The 16,890-nt window shown below is 40.1% G+C and overlaps 1 protein-coding gene across 2 annotated transcripts in view; it reads right to left on the bottom strand.

The window, feature by feature from the left end:
- METAP1D (methionyl aminopeptidase type 1D, mitochondrial) overlaps positions 1-16,890 on the bottom strand; it is an 87,565-nt gene that overhangs the window by 16,265 nt on the left and 54,410 nt on the right. For both annotated transcript variants that reach the window (XM_047722163.1, XM_047722162.1), the window contains exon 2: positions 1,782-1,939. In XM_047722163.1, the coding sequence (XP_047578119.1) occupies positions 1,782-1,939 (158 nt within the window). The remainder of the gene's footprint in view (positions 1-1,781; positions 1,940-16,890) is intronic.

Genomic DNA, 16,890 nt, shown 5'->3' with positions numbered 1-16,890 from the left:
TAAAAGGCTGACTCTCAAGGCCCCTGAAGCCTATTACGTATACACTTTTCTTGCACTCAGCAACTGTACCCAAACTAAGAAGGGACTAGAGAACAAAACCCAACAGCTTTCTTTTCTTTTTCTTTCTTTTTTTTTAAGTACATTAAAAAAAAAATACCTAGAACACTCCCATGATTTGCCAAAAACAAAGAAACCCCCCAAACTCAAAATGTTCAACTCTGATCACCCTTGTAGAACATTCTCCACTGCTTCCTTAAACCTATGGGCAGTATTCAGAAAATAAATAACTACTTTACACACAGAGCTTCTTTCAGTCCCAAGGTTGTGCTCAGCTCTTTGCAATCTGTTTATGGACACTGCCACATAAGCACTGTGGAACCCTACCGAGTAAGCGTGCACAGCACTTGGGGACAGGAGGCTGGGGGGGACAGGAGGCAGAGGGAGACGAGACTCTTCAGCTGGCCTCACAGTGACTCTGGAAGGGCTGAACTTAGGGGTCTGCTCTCTGTGAAGCGCATCACTCCTTCACTTCTTTTTTTTTTTTTTTAAAGATTTTATTTATTTATTTGACAGACAGAGATCACAAGCAGGCAGAGAGAGAGGAGAAAGCAGGCTCCCTGCTGAGCAGAGAGCCCGATGTGGGGCTCGATCCCAGGACCCTGAGATCATGACCAGAGCCGAAGGCAGAGGCTTAACCCACTAAGCTGCCCAGGTGACCCCACTCCTTCACTTCTAAGACCTTCCTTTATCCTCATGTTCAGGTGGGCCTTTGTGACACAGGGCATGCCAGTGCTTGGCTGAGCTCGGGGTAAGCATCCACTCCTCCAGCTTTGCCACCAGTGCCCACGGAAGCTCACGCAGTGTCCCCCACAGACTGCACTCCTGTCTCCACTCGGCCCTGCGACGACGTGGCGAGGTTACAATTACAGGCAGAAGGGCTCCGGGCTTGTCACTGGCATTCTAAAACAATACATTCATCTCTCTGGAGGCTTCCCTTTCTTCCCCAGCACAGAAACACCAGGAACATCCTCTGGGCTCTGGTAGCCTGTCTCATTGGCCCCTTTCCACACACACACAAAAGGGGCCACTCACCTTCAGGGAGTATAATATACTTAATGTGGGTTTACTGTTTAAAAAATGCATCAGAGGGGGAAAGCAGGTGACTTTTGTGACAAATCTAGAATTCTTTCAGGTGTTCTCATTCTTCCTACATGACCCCCCCCACCTCCTTCATTTTGCATTTCGAAACATGGGTAGATTGTCTTTCCACAGAATTGTACTCTCTGAGAAAAAAATCAAGAATGCTCTGAGGCAAGAGGTTTTTATTTAATTACTCTAAAGGGGGATTCAAAAACAGCAGCATTAATACTATGGAAAGTACAAGAGCAGGCTTTAGGAAAAAACATCTAGTGTACTAGTTTCAAGTAATCTCTCTTGAATGATCCCAGTTTTACAGTCCATTTTTTTTTCTCTAAAAAGATTAAGAAACTAGAGACATGTACTTTTACCTTCGTGTTAGAAATGTAATATAGAAAATTTCACAGTAGAAACTAATTCCTAAGTAAGCTAAGCAGCTGTAAGCTCAGAGCTTTATTTAAAAAAATAATGTTATAGAACTGCAGATGTTACTGCTTCTCAAATCACAATTTCAGATCGTAAACCAAGTTTTAAAATCATGATTCAAATGGCTCAGAAATCAAAGGTGCAAAGACACTGGTTCATTTCTGCGGCTAAGCTTCATCCTGGCTGGAAAAAGCAGCAGATAATAGGCAACACGGTACCTCAGGGACTGGGTGAGCTGAAGAGACGGCAGCCGGCAAAACTATACTGTGGGAAATCTCTCTTTGTCTCCGGAAAAAGAAATTTCTTCTTTGTTGACTGCTTGACTCCTTGTGTAAGGAGATAGGATTGAGTGGTGAAGAGAAAATTCTATGACAACCTGTGAGCAGAAATAGGCATATTTTAAGTAAAAAACCTACCATAGGGCTACATTTTAAGATGCTCCATTGTTGTCTGTTAAATCATTATCCTAATCCTTTACTGGCTCAAAAAGGAAAAGCCCCAAATAGAAAGGAAAGCGGTGATATTCTGAGTTCTAGTACAATAATAGCACAGCGTATTTATTAGCTAATACTATGTTTACATACATGTTTGACAATGGAAAACTCCACTCTAACAGGAAACAAACATATAGAGGCAACTGCTAAGTACCAGGTTTGCAAAAAGAACAATTTCTGCTGTGGAACCTTCCCCAGCAATGTCCAGGATGACCTTAGATTCAGGGCACTGTTTGGGTGGCTTTATATTCTTTAAAGCTGTTTTCCTTTCAAGAATCATGGACAAATTGCCAGCTGCACTTTTTGCCCTTGATAGGATTACTACTCTGTGTTAAGTTCACGTGCAGCGAGAGGCATTCTACCGAAATGCACCATGACGAATGCTCAAGTCAGATAAAGACTAAAAAACAGAAATGTAGAGTGTGACCCTGAAACAAAACGAACGCAGGGTCCTAAAGTGCCCATAACAGGAACTAAGAAATAGCTATCAAAATTTTAAATGCATATATCCTTTGACTCAGCAACTCATCTCCTAGGGCTTTCCCTTGCAGATATTATGCAGTAATGGATGTAAGAAGATGTACCCTCACTTTGTGGTAGGAAAAAAATGGGGAATAACGCAAATGTCCATCCATGGGGGACTGGTGAAATAGACTGGTGAAATTTATACATTTATATTAGCTTGTATATCCCTATAAAATTTCTGAAAATTGATATTCATCAATAGTGGTTATTTCTGGGGCATGTGATTGGGCCTGGGGTGGGGAGGAAGTCTCCCTGATTCATTTTATTTTCTTCTACACTGTTAGATTTTTTTTTAAACTACCCACTTGCATGCATTACTTTTATAATTAAAACAACAGTTTGAAAATTCCCCAACATGTCACAATTGCATGTCAAGGGTTCGCAAACTACAGCCCAAAGGCCAAATCTGGCTTGCTGTCTGTGTTTTTGTACAGTCCACAACCTAAAAATGAATTTTACATTTATAAATGGGCAAAAAAGAAATAAGAAAAATAGTATTTTGTAACATGTGAAATTATAAGAAACTCAAATTTCAATGCCCATAAGTGCAGTCACATTCATTCATTTACAATGACCTACGGCTGCTCTGAGCCACAGAGTATTTGTATCAGAGACTGTACGACCCACAAAGGCTAGAATATTTACTATCTGGCCATTTATAGAAGTTTGTTGACTCCTGGTCTAGAGCACTGGTTCTCAAAAAGTGGTACCCAGACCACCATATCAGCATCACATGGGGAAAAATGCAAATTATGGGGCCTCTCCATTTACTGACTCAAACTCTGGGATGAAACCAGCAATCTATCCTGTAACAAGGCCTCAGGGTGATTCTGATATCCTCGAAGGGTTGAGAATTACTGGCCTACAGTAACATTTCAGCTGTGAAACATAATAGAAACACGAAGTGCAGGTGAGTACCGGCCTCCAAGGCCAGGATCTCCAAGTGACCTGGAGAGAGGCACACAAACAAACCCCTATGGTCAGCGATTCAAGGTTGTAAGTTTCACTCTATTATGTTCTTCCATAAAGTTGAATGTAATAATGTTGAATCAAACTTACAGAGGTATTTCGGTGTTGTTTTAAACAATTCCAAATACTAGACAAAATGCAGCAATATCATTCTTTTTTTAAATCAAAAGTTGCTTCGTAGAGGCAGGTACATATTTCCTGAAGCTTGCACATTTCCCTGTAGACAACACCAGCAGCTCTAGATTGTCAACTGGTATATGGGGCAGGACAGAATCCTAGGAAAAGCGGATGGTTGGAAAGCAGAAGCTTGAACATTCATTTCAGCCCCACCATTTGTTAGCCGCGTGGCCCTGATCAAGTTTCTTGAGTGCTCGGGTGAGAAATGGAATACATGAAAAAGTATGTGAAAACATTTTGCATTCAGTAGATGCCTAATAAAGAGCAGTTCCTTCAAGAACACTTAAAAAGATTTTAATTAGAAAGAAATCGTTCACTCCATTACAGCTTCTAATACCGAGCACTTACTATGCGTTAATTATTGTCCTAGGCACTTTACATATGTTAGCTCCTTAGTCTTAATGAGAACCTTCCACTGCACTCCAGTTGAGGATACTGAAGCACCCAAAGGAAGGTAACTTCCCCAGGAGCATGCAGTAAGTGCGAAAACTGTGGGAAAGCGGTCAAGTTGCCTCCACAAAGTATATTATTTTTCCCGTACACATGAGGAAAAAATGACCTAACACATACGGAAACACCAGAAAACGTGCAAGGCATCACAAAACTATTAGGAGTTACTATCACTAGATTATCCTTCCAAAAGTGGCAATAGGTCTGACCTAATCCTTCCACTCTCAAGCCAAGCTCCCCTCGCGTTGGTGCGGCGGCAGAAAGAAGCTGGTTGGCAGTCTGCGCTATGGGTCCCAGCGAAAGCAAAGACTTAGGCGGAACCAGTCTATGACTCCAGGCTCCCTAACTCCATCCCGAGGCAGGACCACAGACAAGACACAAACTCACAAGTATTTCCCTTCCAAGGAAAGAATGTATTATGATTACTATTAATAAGGATAACACTAATAGAATTAGTAACGATACTACTGGTTAGCATTTAATGGCCACTTTCTTTGATGAAGCACAGTGCTAGGTGCTTTACATACATTATCTCTTACCAAGTCTGTCTGGTGGGCAGGCAAGCAGCTATTAACGCCACTGCTTCACAGATGAGGAACTAAGACTCACACTGCTGGTGGTTAGGGGAGGCCAGGGCTCCATATCCCGAAAAACCAAATCAAGGACTGAGCTCGCCACTCCAAGCTGCCTTCCTACAGTGTGCAGGGGCTCGAGTAGATAGCATGCTTTCCTATAGGATGTGGGGTTTTTTTTAGGGATTAGCTTTGTGTGTATGTTGTTGTTGTTGTTGTTGAAGATTTATTTATTTATTTGAGAGAGGGAGACTTGGGGGAGGGACAGAAGGAGCCGATCTTCAAGCAGACACCCTGCTGAGTGGGCAGCCTGCTTGGGGAGGTGTGGGGGGTGGGGCTCGATCCCAGGACCCATGAGATCATGACATGAGCCAAAGCCAAGAGTTGGATGCTAAATGGACTGAGCCACCTGGGTGCCCCAGGGATTAGATTTAAAGGAGAGTTGGTTTGTGTGTGTGTGTGTGTGTGTGTTTAAGATTTATTTAGAGAGAGAGACAGAGCCAGAGAGAGCGAGTGCACGTGAGCGAGAGAGAGTGAGCGCACGTGAGCAAGCACATGAGTGGGAAGAGGGGCAGAGGGAGAGAGAGAAAGAGAATCCTCAAGCAGACTCCCCCCACCCCCAAGCACAGAGCCCAGTATGGGGCTCAATCCAGGACCCTGAGATCCTGACCTGAGCCAAAAACGAGAGTCGCCTGCTCAACCGATTAAGCCACCCAGGCGCCCCTAAAGGAAAGTTTAAAAAAACAAAGAAAATAAATAAACATCATTGGACCATCCAACATTTAGAATGAAGATACTTTTCATGAAAATTCGTAGATCCGATCTAATTGGGAGGTACTGCAATAGTGAAGATAGCATGAGCTTGGAAGGCGGATGGATCTGCGTTACCACAACTTCTGAGTCCCACGTTCTTCACCATCACATGGAAACAGCAATGTTTTCCTCACGACTCCGCTGTTGTGAGCATTAGCTGAGATAATATTCATAAGTAAACCATCTTAAAAGCAGGTGCCCCATAAACATTAATTTTTTTCCTTTCCCTTCTCAACTGTTCAACGGGTTTACCTGCGGGCCTCTCAATTTATTTATTCTTTTATTCAGCAACTACTTACTGAGGTCCTTCTGTATGCCATGTTCTGGATACTGGATGAACCAGACAACAAAGTCCCTGCTCTCACGGAGCTTCTATTCTACGGTGGGACAAAGACAAGAAGCAAACCAACAAATACATTAGATTGTATCAGATGGTCAAATGCATGATGAAAAACAGGCCACAGCGACACAGCAGCGGATGGCACCTTGGAACCATGGTGCAGCTTCTGGTCCTGCCAAGAGCTAACTATGTGATCTGAAGAAGTAACAGTAAACACTGGCTGAGCACTTTCTGGGGCCTGCTGAGCAGTCAGACCCTGCCCACTGAGACAGAAGGCTTAGGAAATGAGGGAATGGGGCTTTCTCATCTTTGAGGGAGGTCTCTTTTAGCTCTGGCATTTGTGCCTTCACTCAGCAGCACCTGATTGTCATGCTAAATTCCAGGCAAAGGGAGGATGTGGACCTGATCAATTTCAGGACTCACGAAGATTTTTTTCAATGCAGCTGATTACAAGAGAGATCATCTTTATCAGCATTATCAAGTTCAAGCAGTCATTGCAGGGGGAATCTTTTCCATGTACTTAAACTTGAGGCATGAAGTCACCAGGCCTCTACCTGGATATCTTGTTGAGGCTTTGAGACATTCACTTCGAGGATGAACAGTGTTGCCAATGTACCTGTCCTGCCAAATGATAGGCTCACTGCCAAAAAGATGCAGGCACACCCACACAGGACTTAAACATTGGGAATGCAGCCTGAATATATACAATCTGTTGACAATTACGGTTCTGCAGTATACTCAGAAATTCCACCTTCATATGATACTTTTTTATTCGGAGCAAAATCTTTTCTTTCAATCTGATAAAAGACACCCTATAAACGCTGTCACAAGGTAACAGCATAATAAGGTACCATACCGTGTTTATTCCACTAACTATTCATTACAAACCAGGAGAAAAAAAAAAACTAGTGTTTTCACAGGTGAAATGAAAAAATGGGCTTTTAAAAATACATGCCTTTAGAAGATAATGGTCCTCCAATTAATGTGGCAAAAAAGAGGTGGGGCAAAATCCTCCATTTTGTTTATCATACTGGAATTAATAAATAGTAGTTCACAAATTTTCTAAATGCAGAGTGGATAAAGTTAAATTCTCCAGTACCCATTATATTCAGGGTCACAGGATAAACAAACTACAGTTACTGCTACAGACCATTCTAGAAAAGGTTTGTTGGGTTTCCTTTGTATCTCCTTTCCTTATAAAAGCACTGCTTTGTACACTGAAAGCTGATACAATCCAAATATTATGTCAACTTTATCTCAATTAAATAAATAAAAGCACTGCTGATACTGTATCACAACTGTATCTAACTTCCCACTTGCTATGGTCAATGCTACAGCTAATTTGATGTATGACAACCATCATCAGAGGCAGGGACCCCAGCAAGGTTTCTATTAGTCACAAGACTGGCCTCTCTGTCAGTCTTGTGGGCACCACGATTTGCCCAGGATGCACAGCACATACCACATTTTTCAAGTTTAATATTTTTTAAGATTTTATTTATTTATCTGAGAGAGAGTGTGCACGAGCAGGGTGAGGGGCAGAAGGAGAAGCAGGCTCCCCACTGAATAGGGAGCCCGATGCGGGACTCAATCCTAGGACTCTAGGATCATGACCTGAGCCGAAGGCAGACACTTAACTCACTGAGCCACCCAAGCGCCACAGGTTTTATTTTAAGTAACCTCTACACCCAACATAGGGTTCGAACTCACAACACCAAGATCAAGAGTCACCTGCTGCACCAACTGAGCCAGGCAGGCGTCCCAGATCTCCTTTTGCTAAAGCTATTTTCAGGAAACAAGTTTCAGGTGTGTACTAATTATTGTAAGGGACAAGCTGACCAGTCTGAAGTTAAGGAGGCACAAGTTGAAAATCATCAGAAACCGGGGTGCCTGGGTGGCTCAGTTGGTTAGGTAACTGCCTTCAGCTCAGGTCATGATCCCAGGGTCCTAGGATCAAACCCCATGTCGGGCTCCTTGCTTGGCAAGGTGCCTGCTTCTCCCTCTCCCTATGCCTGCTGCTATGCCTGCTTGTGCTCTCTCTCACTCTCTGTCAAATAAACAAACAAACAAACAAAAATCATCAGAAACCTCAGGAGAGGAGCGCCCCAGATCAGCAAGGAGCTGCTTTGGACTAATTTGATCTTCAAAGAGTGATCATAATGAGTGTTGTTACTATTGATTATGTAACAGAAACTCTCTATAGGGTTTCCTTGAGCAGTACGTCTATACGTTATTTGTTATAAATACTAGAATATCTACTGTTATCAGAGGTAATAGTAAGAATTATTTTCAGTGTCACAAAAATTCTATCAGCGTCTAGTTTCAGCTGAATGTCGAAAATTATAGGCAAGTGCTTCTTTCACTCCATGGAGAAGCACACTGTGCAGCCTGAATGTCTTTTGAAATTGGTATATGTCCTCTGGATCCTGCAGCACATTTTTCATATTTTAAATTTGTATTTGCTGTGGAAATCTAAGTCATGGTTTTTAAATATGAAAATATTTGGGAATAACATCAATTTCTAAAAACTGCATTTTATTCCCCTTTACAGATTGTCTGAAAGGTGGGATTATAGAATTCAAGTATGATGGAGGGAGGAATGCATTTTTAAATAACTAATGTTGCTGCACACAACATGCCCTATATTTACTGGCCTCTTACTCAGGGTCCATTTTAATTGTTATCTGCTCATGCATTCTATACCACATAATGAAATGCTTCCATTCCACCCACTGAGCCCTGGGTTTTTCTGTGCACCTCTATTAATGACCCTTAATTAAGCTGATTTATCCTTGAAAACGTAAGTTTTCTTTTGGCCAACAAGTATTTTTAAGGAAGAGGCCTGAAGGAACTTTCAAAGAGACATTTAAAATGCTTATTAGGGGCGCCTGGGTGGCTCAGTGGGTTAAAGCCGCTGCCTTCGGCTCAGGTCATGATCCCAGAGTCCTGGGATCGAGTCCCGCATCAGGCTCGCTGCTCAGCAGGAAGCCTACTTCCCTTCTTCTCTCTCTGCCTGCCTGTCTGCCTACTTGTGATCTCTCTCTGTCAAATAAATAAATAAAAAATCTTTAAAATAAAATAAAATCCTTATTATTTTAAGCGGCTGTAAAGCTGAAAAAGCATATTTGTACTCAAGTGTGGTCTACCAACACCTATATTTTTCTATTGTATGTTTCCAGGGAAGCGCTTCTACCCTGCGTCAGGCATCAAATCCTCGGTTATGCTTACATTTCAGAGGTATTAGATATCTGGGTAGAAAACAACACAATAAAGTAGCCTGTACTACTTTACATTAGTTAACAATGTCAACCAGAGATAATAGGTAATTTAAAAGATACTCTGTAAAATGTCTTACTGAATATTTTCTTCATAATGATCAAATGCCAAAGTCTAGTAACAAAACTATTATTTATAGCATATCAGCATCTAATTGATTTTACAAATGGAGGCAATTATTTTGGATGAAGGGGGGAATGTGTGCCAGATTTAAATGATTTATGATTACTAAGAGAGAAAACAATGTTTTGCTAATTCATTTTCAAATATGGCTCTTACAGTCATTGATAATTTTAATTCTGAACCAAGTGATTTGCTTAAATAATACATTAACTTAAAAAAAGAGGTAACTTACTTTGTGACAGCAAACTGAGATATTTTTAGCTGTTTAGAAACATTGCTTCCTACAGTAGGCTCAAAAGGGATTGTGCCATAGAAATACATTTTCGAGGTGCTGATTTAGAGCCACAGAAAGATCACACTTCATGAACTCCAACCAATTACCTAGAGTAGTAGCACAGGCTCTTAAAGCACTGTGTGCTTCAAGTCCAAAAGGGAACACTGCAAATGCATCCATGCCTTATATTTCTTGACCCAAAACGCTGTCTACTTGATAGGTTTGATAACTTGCACAAATGTTGTGAAAGGAAAATTAAACACTCTGCATTACTTGATATAACTCCCATTGATTTTTTATAATCTAGGACTAAGATGTACCTGTTTCAAAAGTAAATGAGAAAGATTGAGGGTTCCTTCACATTTCAAGGAGACTATCAAGCAGAAGAGAAGCTCACATTTCACAAGAAATAACCTGTGCATTGGTTGAAGAAAAAAGAAAATCAGCTCAGGGAATGCCCCAGGCTGCAGCAGATACTGATTGGGCAAAGCTAGAGGACAAGGGCCCTTGAAACTAAACAAAAGCAAATTCATTCTGTTGACAGATGTTGATTACATCAAAGCAATAGGAACTCTCCCAGTTCCCCAATTTTTTTAAAACAATTAATACTTCTCTGCAATTTACACAATAAGGACAAAGTAAGTTTCTAAACCAATCATAATGAACATTATTAAACTTGTTTTTGAAAAGGTTCAGTTCTGCTGAAGACTTCTGGTGTGTTTTTAGCTATGGGTTTCTCCAAACAGTGGTTTATTCATTCCCACGGACATGTCCGGGAAGCCAAGCTGGCCATGCCATCAGCCCCTTCCTTCCAGGGGTTAACTGCTCTGGCTGCCAAATAAAATACAGAGTGAGCCATGTAATTATGGAGACAGTCAAAGGGCAGGCTCTATTTTGAAATCTATTTGCACAGACAAGGTCTTCCAATTGAGCTTACAGGAAACAAGCTGGTAGAGAGCCTCCTTTTCCCCAGATGCTTTCCACACTTTTTCTCCAATTCAGGAAATCATGGATATGGACACCATACACCACTGCTTCCTGGATTTCACGCTAAGATACCGCGACAAGAAGAGTAGATGTTTTACATATCCGCAAAAAACACTTTTTCCCCCCTTTTTCTTCTTGCCTAATTAAGAGCATTTGGCAGTAGCCTCTGGATGATAAAGCAACAGTGCTTATTAAACAACATTTCTAAAGAGGATACAGGCACGGTTACGCAGGTTTTGGAAAACAGATTCTTTTCCTGAATGCTCAAAACAAAGCATAAAGTCAAGTCTAAAATATATTGGCATAAACACTTGTCCGAAAGAAAGATTCTACTTGACATCCAGTAGTGTTAGCCTTGAAGTTATTCACAGTTCCGACTGCTAAAACAGTAACAAAGATTCTACAGAAATAAAAAAGAAATGTGTAAAATAGTTTAGGCGAAAAAAAAAAATCACAAGTCACTTTATGCTGCAACACAAATATTTGTCCTAGTTGCTTAAGGCTCTAAATTTGCAATTGCTCTGAGCCTTTACGGTACTCAGATTAAAACAGAATCAGGCCACCACTACCAATAAAACGAAGTAGTTATATGAAGTTATATGAAGGTGAGATGGTCGTCTTCACCGATACTAGCCTATGGATGTCAGAACTCTTTATTGGGCCATAAACCAAAGCTTGGGAGTCCTGATTCTAGAGAAGATGAGCTGGAAAGTCCGCCTTGGTCCGACCACTTCTGAGGAAAGGAAGGGCAGTGGCCTGAGGGCACCCTCTTCCAATAATAACAACATTCAAGAATGATGCCCAGGTCACGGCAAAACATGACCTTCCCCAAGGCTCCATCAGGAAGTTGGTTCCATGCTACATCCCTCCTCCTTTTTAAAAATTTAGCAATAGCAAATGATAGAGTATAATGACAATGACAAGCTCAGAAATGGGGTTAGGAAAATACTGCCTCTTCTTTTTTACAAAAGCAATCAGATAATTTGTGATTATCCATCAATGCATACTACCAGCACCCAGGCATCTGTGATTTAAACAAAAAGCATTCTCCTCTTCTTGGGAGACAAAAACACCCTAACCTACTCTAGAAACACATGTCAATAAACAAAACCTAGTTAATAAAATAGAGTTATGTTTGTGGGACTGGGAAAAAAATCCTTTAGGCTGGCCCAACCACAGGTGGGGGAGGGGAGTCAAAGATTACTGTTTAAGAACTCAAAATCTAAAACTGAAAGCAGATCATTTGATGGATAAATAGAAGTTACAAAGAAATGACTGATGTGTAATAGGAAATGCGGCTGTTGTGTGAAATTTCTCCATTTAGGGTTAAAAATGTTTTCTTCAGAATTTAAAACCTAAGTTCATTTCTATAATCATAAAATATTGAGTCACACTGCAATAGTGTATGCTTAGAAAATCCCATTGTCTCTCAGTTAAAGTTTAGAGAAAGCAGCTTTTTAGCACTTCAACAATACATATACTCAGGCAACTTCTTGGACAAAGAAATATTGTGTCTTTCCAGGGGAAATAAAGGAGCTGTTTATTAGGGCTGTGGTTAAAATGTAATAATTCATTCTAGTTGAGCCCTGTGGAAAATGTCATCAAAATATCATTTTCTTTGCCAGATTTTCTGGATGCCGTGATAGCATTTAGATACAGAATAAAAGGCAAACTCTGATTAGAGTAGCAGTACACCACCACCAAAATGAACCAAAAGCAAATGTTCATTCCATCAAAGGAACAGGCAAGAAACTCACACAGTCCTGATGCCCAGAGAATGCACACTTTTAGGTTAGCACAGAACATCCGGCAAACTTCAACCTTCCAGAATTTCTCAAAAGAAGTATTCCTATTACCACACACTTGGGCTAAAGAAGAGGAACCATAAAAATTTTATATTAAAGCACATAAATAAGAATCAGAAAGAACAATTTCACAGAAATCATACATGGAATTCAACTTTGGAGAAAGTTCATATAAAAATAAATATGAGTTTTTAAAAAATGATATAGTAAGAAAGTCCTTCTTGAATTAAAAAAAAATCCTCCATAAATAGTACTGTCATGTAAAACAGTTATTAATTATTTGGATAAAATATTAGTTATTTGGATAAAAGGATCAAAATATTAGTTATTTGGATAAAAGAAGACAGTGGGACTTACGGTTTGTGATCAAAGGCATGGCTTTAACATGAATATTTTTCAATTGTATTAGAGCATTTGAAAAGAGTGTAATTTTAGGCTGCATCCCACAACAATGTCACCTGAATTCTATATGCAACATGCTCTAGTTACATTGTTGGATGTATTTCTTTCTCTCCTTTAATGAACCACTTAAAGTCATTTATGCAAACAATTGGTATAAAATAGCTCAGCACTTTGACCAAAACTGCAGTATCAATACAAAAAAAAAAAAAAAGCTCTTAGATCATAATATTTTTCTGAGAATGTTTTCACTGTACAATTCCAAGTGAAAGACATGAAATAAAAAGAAAACATTTAAATATAAATTCTTCCACTGGTATTTTGACACATGTGGGAGTTTTGTTTCTGCTCTGCAACACGGCAATAGGAGTGGAAGGCAGGTAGGGAGGTCAGTAATCACACCCCAAAATGAGGAAGCTAAAGCTCCAGGAAAACAATATATTTCTAACCTTCTGCAGCTGAGATTACGTTGATTTAAGACAATAGGAGCCATCGCTCATCAAGGGGTTATCTTCACGAGAAAAATAAAGAGAAAATAAACAGTAGCCTCTGAAGTAAAAGAAAAAGTTCCAAATTATCTAAAAGTAGTTTTTTGGACTGATGTAGTTATGTTGCCATAAATAACTTTATATTCAATTAAACTGTATGGACTTAGTTAACCACGTGAATCATCACTCCATAGCTTCAGGCATTAATGCAAAAAGTGCAATGTTTTAAAAATAGTATGAGCTTAAGGGGCGCCTGGGTGGCTCAGTGGGTTAAGCCTCTGCCTTTGGCTCAGGTCGTGATCCCAGGGTTCTGGGATTGAGCCCCGCATGAGCAGGGAGCCTGCTTCCCTCTCTCTCTGCCTGCCTCTCTCCCTACTTGTGATCTCTGTCAAATAAATAACTAAAATCTTAAAAAAAAAAAAAAAAAGGGACTACCACAGAAGTCTACTTACAAACTGACCCATCCTTTTTTTTTTCTTTTAATGGATGCTCAAATATAAAACCATTATTTTTGTACTAAAGATTAAAAATTGGGGCCCTGGGTGGCTCAGTTGGTTAAGCATCTGCCTTCGGCTAAGATCATGATCCTGGGGTTCTGGGATCGAGCCCCATATCTGGTTCACTGATCAGTGGAGAACCTGCTTCTCCTTCTCCCTCTGCTCCTCCCCCCAGCTCACTCACTTCTTCCCTCCCTCCCTCCCTCTCTCTCAAATAAGTAAATAAAATCTTTAAAAAAAAAATCAAAACTATCACATCACCCCTAACAAAACGTGTACTCTCTCTGTATGAAGCAGGCTGCTTCTCATGTCTGACAATGCAATATTACTTGAAAACTTCAGCAGACCAAGATTAGTCATACTTGGTGGAATGATAAATCCATCATCTCATTTTTATTCATTTTTTTATCATCTCATTATCAGACCAAAGTCTTCAATATGACCACAATACTAAAATATTTGATGTGTACAATATTTGAAACATGTTTACTGTCTAATGTGAAGTGTATTGAACACTTCTTTGAGCTATACTCTCAAAGAGTTTTGTAGAGTGTTACAAAAAGAAAAGCAACCCTAAAATGTCTAAATAAAATATAGCAAATGTCTAAATAAAATATAGGTAGAAAGAAGGAAATGGTGTGGCATTTAAAATGCTTTACATTTGGCTTGTGAATGCACCATGGGATCATATTTACTTGAGTTCTTGCTTAAATTGGTTTTCCTTCTCTACACAATAGTTGGTTCACTTAGATGAGCCTTTAGTTTCCTCATCTGTTAACAGGAATAATAATACCTTCCTCATAGGGGTGCCAGGATAATTGTATGACATGAGGAATGGAAAGTGACACAGGGTAAGCACTTGATAAATTGTAATTACGATCTTGGTTGTATGATGAAGGGAGGTCACTCTAAAATGGACTAATCAGTAGGTAGAAACCAGCCTGAATTTCAAAATGTGCTTTGGCTAATTCACAAAGAATTTATGAGATTCTAGGTTGGGTCCCAGACATTCTACCTAAAAACCATGCTACCTAAAACACTGGGCCTCTCCCACCTTCATCCCAGGACCACACTGACCATCAAATGAGACTGCAGATGTATTAACACTTTACAAAGTAGAGAGCATCTTATCATTGTAGTGTATTTTTATTTTTTTTTAATTTTTTTTTTTTTTAATTTGACAGAGAGAGATCACAAGCAGACGGAGAGGCAGGCAGAGAGAGAGAGAGAGGGAAGCAGGCTTCTTGCTGAGCAGAGAGCCCGATGTGGGACTCGATCCCAGGACCCTGAGATCATGACCTGAGCTGAAGGCAGCGGCTTAACCCACTGAGCCACCCAGGCGCCCCTGTAGTGTATTTTTAAAGAAGATTTTATTTATTTATTTGACAGAGAGAGACACAGCGAGAAGGGGGGGAGGGGAGGGGGAGAGGGAGAAGCAGACTCCCCACTGAGCAGAGAGCCTAACATGGAGCTTGATCCCAGGAACCTGGGATCATGACCTGAGCTGAAGGCAGACACTTAACGACTGAGCCACCCACGTGCCCCTCATGATTGTGGTGTATTAAAAGAAGACTCAAACGCAGTAGGATGAATTATGCACAGCCTAGTTTTGACATTTTTCTCAGAGTTCTTGGTAAGGCCTTGCCAGAATGCTGATGGCTAAAGGTGAAGTCTAAGGAAAATCTCTTCTTCCGTTCAGAGGCATAAAAGATCCCACCTTTTCTCAAGAATCATATCTTTCCAAACACATTAGTACATGAAATAGTTTTCATATCTGTGCAAAAGGTGAGATAGGAGGAGTCATGTTCTAGAAAGATTCCACTTAGCAATGAAGACACTCCCTGTAAAGCTCATTATCACAAGCAATTTTAAGAATTAGAGTAGAATGAGTAGAATGGGGGAGCTTGAGTGGTTCAGTCAGGTTAAGCGGCCAACTCTTGATTTTGGCCAGGTCATGATTTTGATCAGGTTATGATCTCAGGGTCGTGAGATCACCGTTGCATCAGTCTCCTAGCTCAGTGGGGAGACTGCTTGAGATTCTCTCCCTCTGCCCCCCCCCCACCATTCGTGCACATGCACACATGCATGCTCTCTCTCTAAAATAAATAAATAAGAGGCAACTGGGTGGCTCAGTCAGTTAAACATCTACCTTCAGCTCAGGTCATGATACCGGGGTCCTGTAATCCAACCCTGCATGGGGCTCCCTGCTCAGCAGAGAGCCTGCTTCTCCTTCTCCCTCTGCCTCACCTCCTGCTCATGTTCTCTCTCTTGCTCTCTCACTCACTCACCTCTCGCAAATAAAACAAAAAATATTTAAAATAAATAAATAATCTTTTAAAAAAGAGAGCAAAATGCTATCTGTATTCTGTTACTAAATTATGTTCAGTCCATCTTGTGCTTATCCATGGCTACGTTGTCCTTGGTAAATTCAGGAACTCAAAGGCTGTAAGAATTATATTTGTTTCAGTGTGCAACTATTTAACAGAGATATTTTAGAGCTCACCAAACCTTATCGTTTAAATGTACCAAGAAGTCTTCTTTGCATAGAAATTCCTGTTTATTAAACAGTGATACAGAACTTATTTACATGTCAAGCACCACCAACATACATCATTTATGACAAAAAAGGCAAGCACTCCATAAGAAATGCTCAATCACTGTCAATCACAAACACCAAAATATACATAAACCAAAGCAAGCCATGTGAACTGTATTAAATTCAGCTAAACACAGAATTACTAACCAAACAAACAAAAAAACAAATAATTATCAGTGACTCACAGACCTATTTACATCGTACACAAAATAACTTGGAAAGGTGTAACCATGGAAACATGATAGCCTAAATTCAGTGCCTTTAAAATCTGCATTTATTTAAACAGTGTGCAAACGATGTCCTTACAAAGTTTAAATATTTCAAAAGCAGTCAAAGCTTATCTTTGTTATCTGATCATTGATCAAAATAGTTTCAACTATAAATCAGCAGCCTTTAAAATTATTCAGGGACCAATTTAATGAAACTCTGATAAAAATGTCAAACAATTTTTTCTAATTTTTCAGCAAACTGTTATTTTCACAACCGCTGATTAACAATTGAAAAAATTCAATTATATACAACAAATCTCATAACAGTCAAAT

This window comes from Lutra lutra, chromosome 3 (assembly GCF_902655055.1).
Source record: "Lutra lutra chromosome 3, mLutLut1.2, whole genome shotgun sequence".
NCBI lineage: Eukaryota > Metazoa > Chordata > Mammalia > Carnivora > Mustelidae > Lutra > Lutra lutra.
This window is presented reverse-complemented; position numbering and strand designations above follow the sequence as displayed.